Source organism: Astyanax mexicanus, chromosome 25, assembly GCF_023375975.1.
Source record: "Astyanax mexicanus isolate ESR-SI-001 chromosome 25, AstMex3_surface, whole genome shotgun sequence".
NCBI classification, from domain to species: Eukaryota; Metazoa; Chordata; class Actinopteri; order Characiformes; family Acestrorhamphidae; genus Astyanax; species Astyanax mexicanus.
Window position 1 is genome coordinate 7,864,873 of NC_064432.1, and position 21,553 is coordinate 7,886,425.

Genomic DNA, 21,553 nt, shown 5'->3' on the forward strand with positions numbered 1-21,553 from the left:
TTCTAAGCTATATGCTGCTTTTGCATGTGTGTGTGTGTGTGTTTACCTAATATGTTTTTCTTTTTCCAAGCCAAGGTCCAATATAATACTACTACATTCACTCTTCTGGTTGATCTAACAGCCAGATGTGGCTTTTTGTTCTGTTTTATCTAGTGAGAATGTAATTACTATGTAATAACTGCATAATACATATGTAATAACATTGTAACAGACATGTCAGTTAGAAATAGCTTACGAACAAAAGCACATTTAACATTCCTTGGTCCACAGTGTCATTTCTGCACCAGGAATATGTCATAGAAGGCATTACCACCCACAGTGGACAGTATAGTGGGCGGAAATGATTGTGACTGGCTACGTCTGGCTAGAATTGTCCATGCAAACAGATAAAGTGTTGCAAGAAAACTGTGAAAAATCCAAGGCAAGGGCCAACTATTACTATGGCATGCATAAATACATAATACCCAAGATCTAATAATAGTAATCTAATAATCTAGTAAAAGCTCTCAATAGCTTTTTATTCTGGAACGATTCCTTCCCACAGCTCCAGACGCTTGCTACGAAAATCCATATACACACTCCACAGGTCCCCTCCACTGGTAAGCTGTAATTTTTCTAGAACTTTCAACCAGGAACACGAGAATCTCCTTCACCACAAATCAGTCTGTGAAACGTCTGCCCTGCTAGAGCTGCCCTAGACGACCGTAAGTGATTTTTTTTTAATTATTTTATTCACTACATTCCTTTGGCACAAAACTGAGCACCAGCACCTTCAAGAAATGGGTTTCCATTGCTCATTGCACATACAATGCATACAATTGACTCAAGCTCAAGCTTTAGGAAAGGTCCTCAAATCTGTGAACTGTTTGAACTCATAGTGCTAGTGGAAAAAGTAAAGCATGTAAGCCTTGTGTTAATGACCTCGAAATAGCTCATAAGAGTCAAGTGTAAGCATATCTAGAGTCTTGCTAGTTCGCCTAAAGCTAAACTGGCCAATGGAAAACCCTCAAACGTTTTGAGTTTGAACCACTCAAAGTATATGTGAGCCATACCATGCTAAAAAAGAGAGAAGGGTAATGGTGCAGACCGGAGCCCCAGTGGGCGTGGCTAAAGGGCGGAGCATGTGTCAATCATTTTCAACTGCAGCCAATCAGGTACTACACTTTCGTTTCGTCAATCACTTTTTATTAAGCCAATCCTCAGACAGACCAAGCTGTCCATCAATTTTTACTGCAGCCAATCACCTTAACAGATCTGTCAAAAGAAGGCGGAAACTGAGGTGCTACTGGTTAAACGTCCTGCCTATATGCCGCTCTTAAACAGAAGTAACTGAATGAAAACGTTAGAAAAGCCCTGACTTTAGATATTTTTAAATCAAAGATTAAAATACTCTTTTTTCTGGAATGGCACTTTGGTGATTTTTTTCCTTTATTGCAGTAATTGCATTAAATAGTGTATATGTATGTGTGTGTATGTATATTTATATATATAAAGCAGCACCGCAGTTTCCGCCTTCTTTTAACAGATCTGTTAAGGTGATTGGCTGCAGTAGAAAATGATGAACAGCTTGGTCTGTCTGATGATTGGCTTAGTAAAAAGTGATTGACAACGAAAGTGTAGTATCTGATTGGCTGCAGTCGAAAATGATTGACACATGCTCCGCCCTTTAGCCACGCCCACTGTGGGCTCCGGTCTGCAGCATTACATGGATGAAAAAAGAGCTTTCAGAGGATCTACGATCAAAAACTGTTGAATTACATGAAGTTGAAAAGGACTACAGTATGATTTCAAAGACTTTAGAAATTCACCAGTCCACAGTCAGGCATCCAATCTACAAATGGGACAATTTTGAACTTTTTGCTACAAAAAATGGGTGCCCAGTCAAAACAAAGGCGTCATTGGTACAGACTAGCATCTGTGTTCATGAGTTGACCATCTGTGAAACCTTGAACAAGATTATGGAAGGACACCATGAAGGATTCGTCCAAATTTAAAAGTCTTACTTCAAGGATTTTGATACTTTGAGATGTAAGCGTTGATTGAGTGTGTTCACGAAAAAAACATCTCTACAGCATGATGCTGCCACCACCATGTTTCACAGAGGGAATATTTGTGAAGCGCATGAATTATGATAGTTGTCATGTATACAGATTCTCCCACCTGAGCTGTGGATTTCTGCAGCTCCTCCAGAGTAACCATGGGCCTCTTGGCTGCTTCTCTGATCAGTGCTCAGGGTGAACGGTCATGTCTTGGTAGGTTTGTGTAAACAGTTGTAGAATACTTTTTCGAGTTTGCGATTTTTGGATGATCGATTAAACAGTGCTCCTTGGGATGCTCAAAGCTCGGGATATGTTTTTAACTTGTCCACGACTTCATCTTTTCTGACCTGTCTGGTGAGTTGATCCCTGGTCTTCATGATGCTGTTTGTTCACTAGTATTTCTCTGACGAATCACTGAGGCCTTTACAGAACAGGTGTTTGGATTTATACTAAGACTAAATTACACACAGCTGGACTCTACTGACTAATTAAGTCACTTCTGAAGGCAGTTCTAAAGCATTTTACAGTAACCCTAGGGCTGAATACTTTTGCACGTCCCACTTTTCCGATTTTTATTTGATAAGAATTTTGAAAAAACTTATAATTTTCGTTCTACTTCACATTTATGAAATTTTTTTGTGGTTGTTTATCACTTAAAATCTCAATAAAATACATTTAAATTTGTGTAAGGTGTTGTGAGGTGACAAAATGTGAAAAACCAAGAGGTTCACATACTTTATTGCCACTGTATATATAAACAACAAGAATGCTCCATTTCTATTATATTTCATCTGTTTTTCAACTACATTCAATATTAATGCAAGTCTCCTCCAACCCAGAGCTGATATTATATCCCATATTGAGAATCCAGCTCACAGTATGTTCCTTCATACCGAAGTAAATAACATCAGCCATGCTGATTGTACGAAAAAATGAGAGAGAAAACGGAAAAACAGAAAAAAAAAGAGAAAAAAAAACGTGCCCTCAGGCCAAATGAAGTATTACGGACGAGGCCCACCTTTCCCCTCCATGTTTCCACCACCACTCAATTCAAAACTCACTATTTTTCTCTTCCTCTTTTCTCACGCTGACCTTCTGAGATAAATATCACCCCACCATCTTCACTCTTCCTCGTCCTCTTCCTCGTAAAAAAAACAGCGAGGCGCCTCCGTCAGACGCAGATTCCTCCGAAAGTCTTTTAGCGCGTCAAACGCAGTCTTGCGTCCTGCCAAGTCGTGTCACATTCAGCGTAATGTGTCAGCCAAACGTTAAACAGTGTAGAAGCTGCCAGATGTCATTATAAAGAGACAGCGGCGGCAACATCATCGTCTGGGAGTGACAACACAGGTGCAGCGAAGCAAAAATGAGAAACCGCGTTCCTTTCAACGCTTTTAGTCCCAATTATACACTCATCATCCAACATGAGTTGTAAAAGCTGAAAAAAGAGGGTTTTCTATCATTTTCTAGACATTTCAAGCAGGTTTACTGACTTTAAAACAAAGCAGAACCACTACAATGAACACCATGTTTTTTTTTCCCCACAATCAGTTGATGTTTAAATTGATATTTCTGCAATGCTAGAGCTGCACTAGACAACCATAAGTAGAGTATATTGGACTGTAGTCTGCATTCAGAGTGCATTTACAGTGACCCTCTGAGAAAAATATCATCGCCCCCACCCCACTATCGGCCTCACATGAACCCCAGGACAGTTTTGTTTTTCTTCACTCTTCACTCTTCGTCTTCCTCGTGAAACAGCAGGGCACCTCTGTCAGACACAGAGACTTCCGAAAGTCTTTTGGCACGTCCAATGCAGTATTGCGTCTTGCCAAATTGTGTCACATTCAGTGTAATGTGTCAGCCAAAAGTTAAACAGTGTAGAGGCCGCAAGAGCTGCCCTAGACAACCGTAAGTAGAATATATTCGACTGTAGCCTGCAGGTTTACCATGTTGAAACAAGCTACCTGGGACGAACAGCCAGCTGATATCGCTTACCGATTAGTGGTCCCTGAAGAAAGACAGGATTTCGGCTCTTGCTCATGAGTATTCATACATGCATATATATCGGCCTTTGATTGGCTAACAGCAGTGAAGCAGGGAACGCCTACCTGCACCCCCCCCCCCAACAGTCAATTTTACAGTTCTAAAACTCAAAGGACAAAATGTTTTTTAAAGATACAGCCTTAGTTGTAAAGATTTAGCACTAGATAACTTTTCTTTTATGGCATTGATACATTTTCTTTTATGGCATTGATAACTTTTCTTTTAGCTAAACTACTAAACGCTACTGAACTTTTACCTCAGACTTGGTGATACGGTGCTTGGGCAGTTTCACCACGTCGAAGCCCCACACTTAGCTCTATATCATCATCTTTTTGACCGGTGTTCTGTAGAGTTGTGCTGCTATGTCAAACCGTGCTTCCCTAGTGTATATTCAAGGTCTCGGTAAAATGCAGAATCAACCGGAGATCCGATTTAAACCTATAGTTATTTACACAAGATAGCTCATGATAACTAGCCGGTGTAAACAGAATAGACAGGGCTGTTAGCTTCTCCTTAACTATAATTCTTAATGCTGTAGCCCAGGTTGAAGTAGACACCCGAACGTCTCTCTGATCAACTCGTATTTCTGAGGATTTTCTTTTACTAGCTACTGCAGACAATGGAGTTTGAGGAAGTGTTTCATATGCAGCATCATCTACAACTCAGAGAGACGTATAGTATTTCACAAAGAACAAGAAAAAGTGGATTTTAGCGAAAGGAGACCTTTAAAGTTTTGAAGATGTTTTTAATATATATATCTTTTTAATCCTTGATAAATGATTATATATATTATAGTATATAAAATTATATAATACAGAAGCTGTATCATATCATTACCCATTTTTTTCTGCGCTAGAACTGCACACTCTTTCCGCTTTTAGACTCTTTGGCCTGTTTTTGTGTGCTAGAAATGTGCACCCTCTCCGCTTTTAGACTCTTTGGCACGTTTTTCTGCGCTAAAACTGCGCACCCTCTCCGCTTTTAGGCTCTTTGGCCCGTTGTTCTGCGCTAAAACTGCGCACCCTCTCCGCTTTTAGACTCTTTGGCCCGTTTTCTGCACTTGAAATGTGCACTCTCTCTCCGCTTTTAGACTCTTTGGCCCGTTTTCTGCGCTAGAAATGCGCACTCTCTCTCATCTTTTAGACTCTTTGGCCCGTTTTCTGCGCTAGAAATGCGCACTCTCTCTCCTCTTTTAGACTCTTTGGCCCGTTGTTCTGCGCTAAAACTGCGCACTCTCTCCGCTTTTAGACTCTTTGGCCCGTTTTCTGCGCTAGAAATGCGCACTCTCTCCGCTTTTAGACTCTTTGGCCCGTTTTTCTGCGCTAGAAAAGACAATGGAGGTTGAGGAAGTGTCTCATATGCAGCATCATATAAAACTCAGAGAGACAGATAGTATTTCACAAACAACAAGAAAAAGTGGATTTTAGCGAAAGGAGACCTTTAAAGTTTTGAAGATGTTTTTAATATATATATCATTATAATCCTCGATAAATGATTATATATATTATAGTATATAAAATGGTATGATACAGAAGCTGTATTATAGACATCGTCCCCCTGTGGAGGCAGTAATACTGAGAATTTCAGGCCCACCCTCAGGTGACATCGTCTAAACGCCGTGATTACGTTACTATAGTTCTTCACTGATTACAGTCAGAGTTCACAATCAGTCTGTTACGGCTCTAATCTGCAGATTTTGGGGCATGATCATTTGGGAGATGATTGCACAATAAAAAATAAAAAAACGGAGAAGAGTGTGAAGGGGGAGTGACTTTTGCCTGTTAATCTAGTTTCAGGCCGGTACATCAGCACATGATTGATGTAATTTGGAAGTGGCCGCTGCTCAACAACTTAATGACTATAGATTTAGCACATCAATTGTGGATGAAAAAGAAAAAATCTGCAAAAAGTTTGAATCACTTAGTTTTCTCTTATTTTCTGTTCACAGATTTTTCCCAGAAAATGAGTGCAATTGCAATTACAATTAATGTTTGGTTATAAACATGTTTATTTCCTTATTTCCTTTGTGTGTATTGGAACCATGCAAAAAAGCAAAGAAAAAAAAGACTAAATTTATATGATTTCAAGCAAAACTCAAAAAATGGGCTAGCCAATAGTATTGGGGTCAGTGTATCATTTAGACAAATCAAATCAAAATTAGAAAATGTGGCGTAAAACTTAAATTTTTCTTTTTTTTTCCATTCAGTATAGTAAGCCAAGCAGCAGCCAAGAGGCCCATGGTCACTCTGGAAGAGCTGCAGAAATCCACAGCTCAGGTATGAGAATCTACACACCATCCCCACTGTGAAACATGGTGGTGGCAGCATCATGCTGTAGAGAAGCTTTATTGTCTTCAGCAGGGACAGAGTTAGGAAGTTGGGAAGCTAGTCAGAGTTGATGGGAAGATGGATGGAGGTAAATACAGGAGAATCCTGGAAGAAAACCTGTTGGAGGCTGAAATTGAGACTTGAGGAGATTGACCTTCCAGCAAGACAATGACCTTAAACATACAGCCAGAGCTACAGTGGAATGGTTTAGATCAAGGGTGTCCAAACTTTTTTTGTTGTGGGCCAGAAAGAGAAATATATTTGAAGTCACGGGCCACAGACTCTGTAATAAAACAAATAATGAAATATACCACTTTAAATAATACATTTTCCTGATTACTTTCATGTACACACCATTTTACTAGACTAACTATCTTTATCTTTGACAGTGTTGTGTAAACTAAGATTTTTCAAATTGATGTTTCATTTCATGATGTCTCTTAATATTAAACTCCTTAATTACGCCAACTTTTAGACTCATTTGCCCGTTTTCTGCGCTAGAAGTGCGCACCCTCTCCGCTTTTAGACTCTTTGGCCCGTTTTTCTGCGCTAGAAATGCGCACTCTCTCTGCTTTTAGACTCTTTGGCCCGTTTTCTGCACTAGAAATGCACACTCTTTCCGCTTTTAGACTCTTTGGCCCGTTTTTCTCTGCTAGAAACGCACACCCTCTCCGCTTTTAGACTCTTTGACCATTTTTTTGCGCTAGAAATGTGCACTCTCTCCGCTTTTAGACTCTTTGGCCAGTATTTCTGCGGTACAACTGAATACCCTCTCCGCTTTTAGACTCTTTGACCATTTTTCTGCGCTAGAAACGCGCACCCTCTGTGCTTTTAGACTCTTTGACCCGTTTTTTGCGCAAGAAATGCGCACCCTCTCCGCTTTTAGACTCTTTGGCGCATTTTTTTGCACTAGAAATGCGCACCCTCTCCGCTTTTAGACTCTTTTGCCATTTTTTTGCGCTAAAACTGCGCACTCTCTCCGCTTTTAGACTCTTTGGCCCATTTTTCTGCGCTAGAAATGCGGAACCTCTTCGCTTTTAAACTCTTTGGCCCGTTTTCTGCGCTAGAAATGTGCACTCTCTCCGATTTAGACTCTTTGGCCGCAAAAAACTTACAGCTGTTTCCACGTCACACTTTTTTTTACGTTAGATCACCTACAGTGCAGCTGCTCGTACCGTGGCATCACTGTTGTCCTCGAACTGCTGCCTGACGAAGCTGTCGAACGCATCCCTGCAGCTGTCCGTCAAATTCCCTCCCACCGCCCACAGGTAGCAGAACATGAACGTCTGGCAGAGCATGCTGTTCAGCCTTCTGCTGGAATCCTGTTCACACACACACACACATATATATATACACACACACACACATATACACACACATATACACATATACACATGCTTCGTTGTGACGCTACAGTACAGGCAGCAGAATGTGCAAATAGGTGTCATTACACATCAGGGGACATTTAGAATGTGCTCAGTTGTGCCTGAGGTGGCAGCTTTCACTCATTTCCCATCATGTCATTCTGCACCCAGGGGACGCAGACTGGCTTTCCAGCTTTATTTCCTGTTTTATGCCATTTTTACGGATGTTAGAGTTGTTTGCCGCTTTTATGTATTTTCCAGCACGCTGCTCTTGAAAATAATGTGTGATAATATTTACTTCCCAGGAAAAGTAGGGCAAAGCCATACTAGCCCTTTCAGAAGCTTTCAGGCGCGAAAATGATGCAATAGCCTTGCATCATGTTTAAATGCAGAAGATCTATCAAATCGGTCTTAAAATCTTTAAAATGCAGAAATGAAATATTTAATGATAGACCTTAATGATTCGAATGGCACTGCTGATGTAAATTAATTATTAGAGCAGCTCTGCTTAGGTAAATTCATTGAAAAAAAAAACAGCTCAGGAACATTTATCATTAGAATAGCACCGCTGAGGTAACTTCGGGATCAGAATAACACTGCTGAAGTAAATGTATCTTTTGGAATAGCACTGTTAAGGTTATTCCATAAATAGAACAGCACCCCTGAGGTCAACTGTTCATTAAAAAAGGCACTATAGATAAAAATTCATGATTAGAATATAACTGCTGAGGTAAATGTATCATTAGAACGGCACTTTTGAGGTCAATTTATATGATTAGAATAGCACTGTTAAGGTAAATTCATGATTAGAGTACCACTGTTGAGGTAAATTCATGATTAGAGCAGCACTGCTGAGGGGAATTTATCGTTAGAGTACCACTGCTGAGGTAAATTCATAATTAGAACAGCACTGCTGAGGTGAATTCATGATTAGAACCGCACTGCTGAGGTGAAATCATGATTAGAAAAGCTCTGCTGAAGTAAATTCATCAATAGAGTAGCACTACTATAGTAATTTCATTATTAGAATAGCACTGCTGTGGTAAATTCATTAATATAATAGCACTGCTGAGGTAAATTCTTCATTAGAGTAGTACTGCTGAGGTAAATTAATGATTACAACAGCACTGCTGTGGTAAATATATTATTAGAATAGTACTGCCAAGGTACATTCATCATTAGAATAGCAATGTTGAGGTAAATTCACGATTAGAACAGCACTTTTGAGGGGAATTCATCATTAGAGTACCACTGCTGAGGTAAATTCATGATTAGAACAGCACTGCTGAGGTGAATTCATGATTAGAGCCGCACTGCTGAGGTAAAATCATGATTAAAACAGCACTGCTGTGGTAAATGTATTATTAGAATAGCACTGCTGAGGTAAATTCATTATTAGAGTCGCACTGCTTAAGTTAAATCATTCGTGTAGTACTTTTGAGGTAAATTCATGATTAGAACTGCACTCCTGTGGTAAATGTATCGTTAGAATAATACTGCTAATGCACATTAATCATTAGAGTAGCTCTGCTGTAGTAAATTCATGATTACAACAGCACTGCTTTGGTGTATTATTATTAGAATGGTACTGCTAAGGTAAATTCATCGTTAGAGTAGCATTGCTGAAGTAAATTTAAAACAAGAATAGCACTGGTAAGGTAAATTCATCATAAGAATAGCACTGCTAAGGTACACTCATCTTTAGAGTAGCACTGCTGAGGTAAATTCATAATTACAACAGCACTGCTGTGGTAAATGTATTATTAGAATAGTACTGCTAAGGTAAATTTATCATTAGAGTAGCACTGCTGAGGTAAATGTATTATTAGATTAGTACTGCTAAGGTATATTCATCATTAGAGTAGCACTGCTGAGGTAAATTCATCTTTAGAGTAGCACTGCTGAGGTAAATTCATCTTAAGAGTGCTGCTGAGGTAACTGTTTCTGTTTTTGATATTGATTGTTGAATATTTGACACATTTCAGGTCTCACTGCTAAAAAATAGTTTTTTTTTTATGCTGTTGTGTCCTGCCTTGTCAAATGTAATAAATAAAATGACATGAAATTAAATGATTAGAGTAGCACTGCTGAGGTAAATTCATGATTAAAAAAAATACAGACCTCTCCATTCTTTGTAGGTGAGTATCAAATATCTGTAATTCACACCGTAATCCAACAATACAGTAAAAAAAAAAAACCTGTATCCCACACTGCAACCAGATTCTACAGTATATGCATGCAGACAAACTCAGTATTTCAGGGGAACAGATTCAGACTGTGTTCTGTTCTAAGCTGTTAAGTTCAGCTCATCCCTGCCTGACTCTAAAAGTGCTGATTAAACGAATACATCACTGTAATAAAGTCAATGCTGTAACACTGAATAAAAACCAGCGCAGATCTGTTAGAACAAGCTCATTTACATAATGCTAACTGACTCTTGCTGAATGATTAATAGCCACATTAACATTTTTCAGTGAAGAGGGAGGGAGCTAACTAAGTTAAGTAAAGCTAAGCTAAGTAAACAAAACTGTAATAAAAAAAAACATTTTCTTTTAAAGTCAAACGAGCGCTGGATGTTAATCTACACAGATTTCTCTCCTGAAAACAGTTTACTTGGGTGAGTAAAGCGCTTCCATTTATTTACAGTAAGCTTAGAATTCCAAATTTCCCCAGCACTAAGGCTGGAGCATTAGCGGCTAACTGCTAGCAGTTAGCAGCTAATGCCGCCTGACAATGCTACACTGGGGAACCCTGAGAGTTCTTTCCGGGTAAACCAGGGCGATGTTAGCTAGCGGTTTTCCCACGTAGCTTTTTTTAACACAGTAAACATACCTGATAATATTGGTGTGTACATTAAGGGTGTCTGTTTTTAAGAGGATATACAGCACCAATCAATGGTTTGGACACTTTGAACTTCTCATTTAAAGTTTCTTTTCTTACATTGTAAATGGAAATGGATACTGAAGTCATTCAGACTTTGAAGGAACACATAAGGAATCATGTAGTAACTTAAAAGTGTTAAACAAACCAAAAATATCTTATAACTATTGCTTATCTTTTCTTGGGGCGGCCCTGATGAGTGCCAGTTCCATCACATCACAATGTTTTTGATGATCTTTGCGACTGCACCCGCGGGCCAGAAAAATGTCCTAACTAATATCTGGCTTCAAAATCACTCAAAACATGAGTAAATCCATCAATCCATTTGCCAGTAATCCTCATTTATGTCCAAGCAGTGCTCGAAGACATTTGAGGCATAAAAATGATATTATTGCGTTTAACCCATCATAGAAAAGCTTCGCCTGGGGCTACAGCTTCCTAAAACATATGCTCTGAATCCTTAGAATCTCCTTTAAACAAAGACATGTCAATCAAATCTGTCAGCCAATCAGATGGCATGTTAGGTGGAGACAGAGCTGGGGAGGCAGACGGAGAGGAGCTGCTTTAAAAAAAAAAAAAAAAAAAAAAACAGCATAATATCTTTCATCAGGAGTAGATAATACATAAACACATTCTTTTCTGCAAAATGAGTTTTAAAATGTGTAGTTTTTATTCTTATAAAGTTTCCAGTCCTTTGGAGAAAGAAAGGATCATCTCAGGTTCATTTTTCTTGCCATAATATGGATTAGAACACTACAGCCGTCATCTATTCTGGTTCTGTTTTGTGATACTACTTCAGGGCCACGTTGTGTAACCCCTAGTTTACATCTAAGCTAAGCTAAACTAAGCTAAGCTAAGCTAAGCTAAGTGCAGTGGGTTTACTTTATTCGAGAGGCCTGTTATCCATGTCTAAACATACAGCATCCACTTCAGGTCCTCAGGGTCTATATACATCATCCCACAGCAACTAGCTACCGTTAAATTCTGAACCTGAAAGACAGACAGACAGACAGAGAGACAGACAGACAGACAGACAGACAGAGATCCTGTTTATCAAGATAAGAGGAGAGATAAAAAGATAAGCAGGGGAGGCGTATTTGTGTGTATGAGCAAGTCTAATCACATTAAACAGTGTGTATCAAAAATGTGGTAAACATAAACAAGTGTGTGTGTGTGTGTGTGTGTATTAATCACGTATTAAACAGGACTGTGAAAATGGGCTCTTAATGTGTGTTTGAAGGCTAACCTGCACTAAAACTATATTTCAGGAATAGTTTAAATATTTAATTTAAAAAAAGCCAAACTAACAAAAATACACAAATAAAATGCATATAAAGAATATAATCTGAGTTTAAGCTAAACATTACTTTTTCTCTTTTTATTCAGCTATTTTTCTCTGATTTAACTATTTATAGATATAAATATTTGAGTAAAATGAACATTGTGGTTTTATTCTATAAACTACTTATGACGTTTCTCCCAAATTCCAAATAAAAATATTGTCATTAAGAGCCTATATTTGCAGAAAATGAGAAATGGTCAAATTGATGAAAAAGATGCAGAGCTTTCAAACCTCAAAAAAAAAAAGAATACAAAGACAAAAAGTTCAAATCCATTTAGAAACAACAACAACAATACTAAAGTTTTATCTAAGGAAGAGTTCAGAATCAATAATTGGTAGAATAACCCAGATTTTTAATCACAGCTTTCATGTGTCTTGGCATGTCCTCCTCCACCAGTCTTTCACACTGCTTTTGGGTGACTTTATTTCAATCCTGGTGCAAACATTCAAGCAGTTCAGCTTTGTTTGATGGCTTGTGACCATCTATCTCTCTCTTGATTATATTCTATAGGTTTTCAATGGGGTTCAGGTCTAGAGATTGAGCTGACCATGACACCATGTCTTAATCTGGTGGTCCTTAATCCACACCTTAATCTGATTTTAATCTAGTTCTGTGGAATTGTGCATCGTCCTACTGGAGTTAGGGAACATTTCCAGAGCAGAAGGAAGCAACTTTTCCTCCAGGATAATCTTGTAGCGACTTGATTCTTGCGTCATTCACCAAGACCAAACTCCAAACTACTCAATTCCAGCCTTGCTGAAGCTTCTCCAGATCATCACTGATCCTCCACTAAATTTCACAGTGGGTGCAACTACACCTCTGCAGATCTCCATCTAACAACATTTGATGGGCAGGTGTTGAGCAAAGCTGAAAAAAAATGGACTCATCAGAGAAGATGATCTTACTCCAGTCCTCTATAGTCCAGTTCTTATGATCTTTTGCTTATTAAACTTCAGCCTGGCTCTTCTTCGCTTCTCATTGAAGACGTTCCTTTCTCTAGTTTGAGTTCTGCCTCTAAGAGATTTAAAGGTTTTGAACTGTTCTTTCCACATGCACCCATGCACACCTTCTTTACCCCAGCTGCCATTTGCCATTCTTTTTATAGGTCACTTCATATGTCATCCTGCGGTTGCTGACTGACATTCAAATTCAAAAAAAGTTGACGGTCAATCTCTAGACCTGAACCCCAAATTGAAAAACCTCTGAACAAGCCATCAAACAAAGCTAAACTGCTTGAATTGTTGTGCCAGGAGTGGAATAAGGTCACCCAAAAGCAGTGTGAAAGACTGGTGGAGGAGAACATGATGCCAAGATACATGATGGTTGGTTGGTTGGTTGGTTGAGTTTAACGCCACATCAGCTCCCAAGATACATGAAAGCTGTGATTAAAAATCAAGGTAATTCCACCAAATATTGATTTCTGAACTCTTAAAACATTAGCATTGTTGTTTCTAATAGAAATTTGGGAGAAATGTTGTCTGTAGTTTATAGAATAAAACCACAATGTTCATTTTACTCAAATATATACATATAAAATCGCAAAATCAGAGAAACTGATTATTTTGAAGGGGTCTAATATTTTTTTTTTCCAGAGCTGTATATGATTATCTGAGTTTGAATAAGGCTGAAATATGCATCATATGATCATGTTTAAAATAACTTTTCTTGCTCTCTCTCGCTTTCTAAAACATACAGACATTATGTTCTGCATCTGAACTGGCCTGGGGCGAATATATGGGTACAGGGCTATATAGTGGAAGTGACTCATTAGCTTCGTCCTCGGTGGACTTGGCTTGTGCACATCCATGTGTATTTTTTTTTTACACTCCACCACACATCACAGAGCTAACTGAGCGGCAGCGTGAGATCATAAACCCAGACTTTTTTTGTTTTAATCATATTTACATGTTTCAGATTGTCTAATAAACACGTTTTAATATCAGAAAAAGGGCAGCCTATGTTAATAGCATTTCTTTAGATTCAGAGGCCTTGCTGGTGTGACTTCCAGTAGGTCATTGTCCTGCTGCAGAACCCAAGTATGCCTGAGCTTGAGGGCAAAAACTGATGGACAGACATGCAAGTTTTCCAGGTCCTGAAGCAGCAAAGCATTCCCAGACCCTCACACTACCACCACCATGTTTAACATTCAGTATGATGTTCTTTCTTATGCTGAAATGATTAGTGTTATGATAGTGTTATGCCAGATGTTACGACACACACACCTTCCATTTTTTTTTTATCTCGTCAGTCCACAGATTATTTTGTGCCCATCGCCTTTGGGTTCTTCTTGTTCATCAGTCTTTGATTTTTATCTTTGAATTCTCCCATGGAGACCATTTTCACCCAGTCTCTTTTCTTATTATTGAATCATTAACACTGACCTTAACTGAGGCCTTAAGTGAGACCTGCAGTTCTTTAAATGTTGTTCTGGGTTCTTTTGTTTGTGACCTCCTGGATGAGTTGTCCATGCCCTTTTAGAGTAATTTCAGTCGGCTGGTCAATTCTGGGAAGGTTCTCCATTAGTGAATAATAGCTCTCATTATGGTTCATCTTTTAACCTGCTTTTATCCTGTTGTTCTGGGTTTTTTTGGGACCTCCTGGATGAGTTGCCCATGCCCTTTTGGAATAATACCCCCCGAAGCCTTAGAAACTACTTTGTAAGCTGTGTTCTTTTGTTTGTGATCTCCTGGATGAGTTGTCCATGCCCTTTTGGAGTAATTTCAGTCGGTCGGTCACTCCTGGGAAGGTTTTCCATTAGTGAATAATAGCTCTCACTAGTGTTCACTCACTATAAGAGACTCAAAGCCTTAGAAATTACTTTATAACCTTTTCCAGACTGATAGATGTCAATGACTTGCGGCTTTTTGAGATCTTTTATCCTGCTTTTATCCATGTTGTCAGCCATTGAAACCATTTTTGATCAGTCCCTTTCTTGTTATTTAATCATTAATGCTGATCTTAACTGAGGCTGTAAGTGAGATCTGGGTTCTTTTGTTTGTGACCTCCTGGATGAGTTGTCCATGCCCTTTTGGAATAATAGCTCCTAAAGCCTTAGAAATTACTTTGTAAGCTTTTTCAAACCGATAGATGTCAATGGATTGTTGCTTTTTGAGATCTTTAGTCCTACTTCATGTTGTCAGAGAGGTTCTATTTATGTGATTAAGTCTGATTGTCAATAATTAAGTCTGATTGTGGCTAGTGTAATTCTTTTTCACATTGCTTTATTCCCCTGAAATCCCTTAAAATTGATTTTAAAAACTGCTTTTTGTATTAAAGCTTGATCAGTGTGTAGTGCAGTAGTGTATTTTCTGCACTATGCTTTGCTAGTGCGGTATTTACTGTATTCCACTGGCCTTGGTTTTGCCTGCTGGTAAACAGCAGCAGTTGTGCAGTCGGCTGCCGGATGTTTACTGTTTACTCAAAATGCACAGATTGTGTTTGGGTGTGTTTCTAAGAGTGTGAGTGTGTTTGTGTGTGTTTGTGTGTTGTCAGCGAGGCAGTGTTTACCCAAAAAGCACAGCATCGTCGAGGCGAAACTTGGGCAGGTTGGAGTCTCGCAGCGCTCTTATCAACACAACGTCCTCATTCTGCAAAAATGCAAACACAAACACACACACACACACAATTAAAAGCAACACATATTTAGGCCCAGCCTAAAATCTACAATATCTACACTAAGGAAAACATTAAACAAGAATGGAGTTCATGAGATTACACCACGGAGGAAGTCACTGCTGTCCAAAAAAAAACATTGCTGCACGTTTGAAGCTTGCAAACGAGCACCTGGATGTTCCATAGCAGTACTGACTAAATATACTGTGGACGGATGAAACCAGAATTGAGTTGTTTAGGAAGGAACTAAGGCAAAAAAAAGGCACAGCTCACCATCATCAAAACCTCATCCCAACTGTGAAACATGGTGGAGGGGGCATCATGGTTTGGGGCTGCTTTGCTTTGCTGCCACAGGTTCTGGACGGATTGCCATCATCAACGGAAAAATGAATTCCCAAGTTTACCAAGATATTTTGCAGAAAAACTCAAGACCATCTGTCCACCAACTGAAGCTCAACAGAGGATGGATTATGCAACAGGACAATGACCCAAAACATAGAAGTAAATCAACAACCGAATGTACGGCTTCAACAGAAGAAAATACGCCATCTGGAGAGTCCTGGCCTCTTCAACCAAGTTGAGATGCTGGAACTATATATAAATATCCACATTTATTGCCACGTATCAATATTAAATCACAAATGAAAACCAAACGATATATCGCTATATCAATGATAGCCAAGTTTTCTACAGTCAAAACAAATACAAATACAGGCTTCATAGAACATGTTACCAAATTGTCAGTGTCAACAACACTTAAATCAAGAGACTAGCATATCTCGAAGGTCAGTCTAGCGTTCTTTATCTTCTACGGGACATGAGTATACACAGAATGTACACAGATTATTCTCTCTCTTTTGCGACAGTATGTGCAATGCGTCGACGCCGCAGAGTAAACCAGGTGAAGGAGGCTTTTCTTTCAGCTCTAACAGCAGAAAATCAGGCTGAACCAACAGCAGGTCTTACTGAGACCTCAGGGAGACGGCTGCAGAGCTTCGGCCCTCTCAGACTGTTCTCAGATCAGCGTACCCGGCCGTGACAAGAGCGGATTTGACAGCCCTCATGCCAAAGTCGTAGTGGTCCTGCTGGGAGAGCTGTTCCCTGCACAGTTTATACATCTGAGTCATCTCCCTCGCCAGAGTCTTACTGGACTCAAAGCCTTTGGAATACAAGACCACCTGCATAGAGGGAGACAAAGAAAGAGAGAGAGAGAGAGAGAGAGAGAGACGGTTAAATACAGGATACAGGTTCTTTTTTTCTTGCACTTTTCTTGCATCTTTTCTTCTCACACTCTGCCCATAAATCTTGAGATATAGCAAGCCCCTTGAGAGGCTACAAATGTGGGTACAGCAAGCGCAAACAGGTTCACTGATGGTGTTCCTTTTATCACCACTAGGGTTTCCCAGATCTTTACACTAGTAGTTGGGTGAAAAGTGTCGCACCACATCAGCTCCCTCCAACGATTTTCTACTAGGTTCCTGTCTGGAGAAATGCTGGAGAAATGCTTCTTACGGAGCCACAACTTAGTTCCCCTGGCTGTTTGTTTCAGGTCATTGTCATGCTGGAAGACCCAGACAAGACCCATCTTCAATGCTCTTAAAGAAGGAGGTTGTTGGCCAAAATCTTGAGATTTTGCAGTGCCTTGCAAAAGTATTCGGCCTCCTTGAAGTTTTCAACCTTTTGCCAGACTTTTTACCAGAATTTCAGACTTAAAGATATGAAAGCGCAGAGAGCATCACCAAGACCAAGGAAAACACCAGGCAGGTCCGAGACACTGTTGTGGAGAAGTTTAAAGCCAGATTCGGATACAAAAAGATTCCCCAAGCTTTAAACTCAAACTTCATCTCAAAGAGCGCTGTGCAAGCGATCGTATTGAAATGGAAGGAAGTATCAGACCACTGCAAATCTACTAACCAATCATTCTTACTTAGAATTTGTACATTATTTTTATAATTTGAACTCAATCAAGCAGCAATCAAGTTATTCTGATTCTTGTGTCCAAAAACAGTGACTTTCTTTTGCTTGATTTAGGTGTTACTTCACTCATTTTGAGACTTTGCCATTGCTTTTTTGTAAGAAATCTTACTAAGAAAATTTTGCTTACCCAATTGGCAGATTTTCTAGCTCAATATACTGTGCATATATTTGTCTTAATTTGCATATATTTTGTCTAGTTTTTGCCAATGGATTTTTTGCAGTGCAGGTTGTTGACCTACTGTGTTTTTCTGGGCTGATTCCTGATCCTTACTCCACTAGACCAGATCTCATGCAATAAAATGCTTAAATCAATGATTTACGAGGAGTTGGCTTGAAATTTTAGGGTGGTGGACCTTCTCCCAACCTAGCAGAGACCTGAGCATGTCCAAACACCCCAGCGACGACACCCTGGCTGATCTATCCATCTATTCATCTCCTCACACTCTGACTACCACGCCACGGCCATGTCAGTGTAATTGCTTTGCCGAGGAAGGTCGGCAAGCATCTCTCTGGTGGTCCTAATGTGGTTGATAAATTATGCAGCAACAGATGGTCAGCAATTGCATCCGCACGGCGCACCTGTACGGTGGGTGTTTCTGATAAAATGGCCAGTGCAGAGTAGTTACAAGAGAGGTGGATCTAACACAAGACCAGTGTTAGCAAGACATTCTTTAGAACTCTTTGCATCTTTTCTGAAGAGTGGCAAGATGGGAGCCTCAAAACACAACTCTGAAATGACCTGAAAACAAAGATTGTTCAACATCATGGTTTAGAGGAAGGATACAAAAAGCTCAATCTCAGAGATTTCAGCTGTCGGTTTCCACTGTGAGGAACAGAGTGAGGAAATGGAAGAACCACAGCAGACAAACCAAGTCTCCCTGAAGCTGCGGGAGTCTCCCGCATTTCGGTAGTGGCTCCCTGATGCCCGCGAGTCACATATAATCTCCCGGAATTCAGAACGAGCGCCCCAAATGCGAACACAGGCGACCAACTTTTATTCTCTAATCGCGTGTGGGAAGGAGAGAAAGAAAACAGAGAGGGTTCTGATTGGCCTGTTCTCTGCAAAGAGTCTATGAGACAGCCAATCAGTTTTTAGTGTGGGCGGGCAGTGTTCTTCCCCCCTCCCGGACGGGATTTGTTCAGTGAGTGAGAGAAAGCAGATCATGGCGGAGGCAGGGAAAGCAGAGGCAGGGCCTTCCAAAAAGAAAAAATATAAAACTCATTTCACCCCTGAATACTCTATATCAGGGGTGTCCAAACTTTTTTTGTTGGGGGCCAGAAGGAGAAATATATTCGAAGTCACGGGCCACAGACTCTGTAATAAAACAAACAATGAAATATACCAATTTAAATAATACATTTTCCTGATTATTTCATTTACACACCATTTTACTTGACTTACTATCTTTATCTTTGACAGTGTTGTGTAAACTAAGATTTTTCAAATTTGTGTTTAATTTTTATGATGTCTCTTAATATTAAACTCCTTCATTACGACAACTTTTTACGGCACTCTCTCCACTTTTAGACTCTTTGCCCTGTCTTTCTGTGCTAGAAATGCGCACCCTCTCCGCTTTTAGACTCTTTGGCCCGTTTTTCCGCGCTAGAAATGCGCACTCTCTCCGCTTTTAGACTCTTTGCCCCATTTTTCCGCGCTAGAAATGCGCACTCTCTCCGCTTTTAGACTCTTTGCCCCATTTTTCCGCGCTAGAAATGCGCACCCTCTCCGCTTTTAGACTCTTTGCCCCGTTTTTCCGCGCTAGAAATGCGCACTCTCTCCGCTTTTAGACTCTTTGCCCCGTTTTTCTGCGCTAGAAATGAGCAACCTCTCCGCTTTTAGACTCTTTTTAGAAACAGTCTAAAAGTTGCCGTAATTAAGGAGTTTAATAATAAGAGACATATATTTCTCCTTCTGGCCCCCAACAAAAAAAGTTTGGACACCCCTGGTGTAGATTAACATCCAGCACTCGTTTGACTTGGTCTGGAAATGTTTTTTTTTAAGAAGAATTACACTTTATAGTCGTTTATTGATAGTGTGTCTATAGTAATTGGTTTGTAGAATGTTGTCAGTTTGGCCAGTTAATGCTACTTAAAGGTAGCATTTTTGGAAGTCAGTTTGGAAGCTAAATCCTTTGGCAATCCTGTTACATTGTGCTACATTGTCTTTGTGTGTGTGTGTGTGTGTGTGTGTGTGTGTGTGTGTGTGTGAGTGAAGGTTCAGTCAGCGTGGCCTTATGCTCCAGCATTAATAAGAGAAGCGTACGCACCAGACGGCAGCGCTAACGACCGCATCATCTCGCGCGTGTTTCAGAGGAGTGAACATGCCCCAAAGGAAGTGTTCAACAATGGCTGTGCGTTATAAGAGCAGACTGACTATAAAGCTTTCACTATGAATCAATTCAGTGAGTCATTTATTTGGTGACTCACTGATTCAGCACCTGGTGAAATTTCAGATTTCACTATTATCCAGATTGGCTCAATATGGTCCAGTAAATATGGAGCAGTACATGTCCCAGCATGTAGGAAACTAGCTAAAAATTACTCATTTATCATTGGAATTGGCTTGGAAAAGCCAAAAAGAACATTGCTGCTCATGTGCTGTTTGCTAAAGATCATGTGGAGAAGCCAGAATGCTACTAGAAGAAGTTTTGTGGATGGATAAGACCAAGATAGAACTGACCAAGATGGTTCTAATGAAAAGCGTTATGTTTAGAGAAACATGGTGGTGGTAGTATCATGGTTTGGGCCAAGTATTATATTTTTGTCTCCTTTGTTTGACTGGGTTCTCTTTATCTACTTTTATTTGAGAAAATACGTTTAGAGCTGGCATTACAGAATTTGGATGAAATTACTGGAAATGTTTTTTTTTGAGTGGTGTAGCTTTTAAGATCTTTGGGTCTAAACCCAAAACTATACTATATACAGCTCTGAAAAAAATGAAGAGACCACTTCAGTTTCTGAATCAGTTTCTCTGATTTTTGCTATTTATAGATTTATATTGGAGTGAAATGAACATTGTTGTTTTATTCTATAAACTACAGACAACATTTCTCCCAAATTCTAAATAAAAATAGTATTTTTTTGTAATTTAAAGCATTTATTTGCAAAGAAAGCCAGTTCATATTCATAAAGTTTTAAGAGTTCAGAAATCAATATTTGCCCTGGTTGGTTTTTAATCACAGTTTTTTATGCATCTTGGCATCATGTTCTCCTCCACCAGTCTTACACACTGCTTTTGAATAACTTTATGCTCTTTACACTCCTGGTGCAAAAATCCAAGCAGTTCAGCTTGGTTTGATGTTCAGCTTGTGATCATCCATCTTCCTCTTGATTATTTTCCAGAGGTTTTCAATTTGGTAAAATCAAAGAAACTCACCATTTTAGGTGGTCTATTAAGTGGTCTATTATTTTATGTACACTGAAGCAGTGGTCTGAGATGCAGTCTAAAATAAAACATTGCTGCCCCCTTGTGGCAAGCAACTGCGTTACTTTGAGCCTGAGTGGTATTGATATTGAGTGCTGGCAACCTGCTCAACCCTCTTGATACTGTGGTGTTTAAAAATAAGTATTTTCCTCTTCCTGATTTCCTGATTTTTTGCATGTTTGTCACACTTAAATGTTTCAGCACACCAAATCAATTTAAATATTTATAGTCAAAGACAACACAGGTAAACAAGAAATGCTGTTTTTAAAGGAAGGTGTTTATTATTAAGGGAGAAACAAAATCCAAACCAAAGGAAACCAAGGAAATCAGGAAGGGGGGCAAACACTTGTTCACACCACTGTAAATTTGTAACTGTTACATTAGCTATAGCTCCACATTAGAGGTTAGATCCGGCCCAAAAAATCCGGGCCGACCCAGCCTGTGCACGTTCTGCCCGAGCCCGACCCAACCCGAACCATAAACTGTCTGTTTTCGGGCTGTTTGAATGAGCGAAATATGATCAGAATTATGTTAATTAACACTG

General features: G+C 39.5%; 1 protein-coding gene across 1 annotated transcript in view; it reads right to left on the reverse strand.

Annotated features, from left to right (window-relative positions):
- The window catches only part of dnah6 (dynein, axonemal, heavy chain 6), a 103,612-nt gene that overhangs the window by 43,568 nt on the left and 38,491 nt on the right, over positions 1–21,553 (reverse strand). Inside the window, 5 exon segments of the mRNA XM_049472675.1 lie at positions 530–604; positions 7,585–7,731; positions 11,518–11,647; positions 15,504–15,583; positions 16,619–16,786. Of these exon segments, the coding sequence (XP_049328632.1) occupies positions 530–604; positions 7,585–7,731; positions 11,518–11,647; positions 15,504–15,583; positions 16,619–16,786 (600 nt within the window).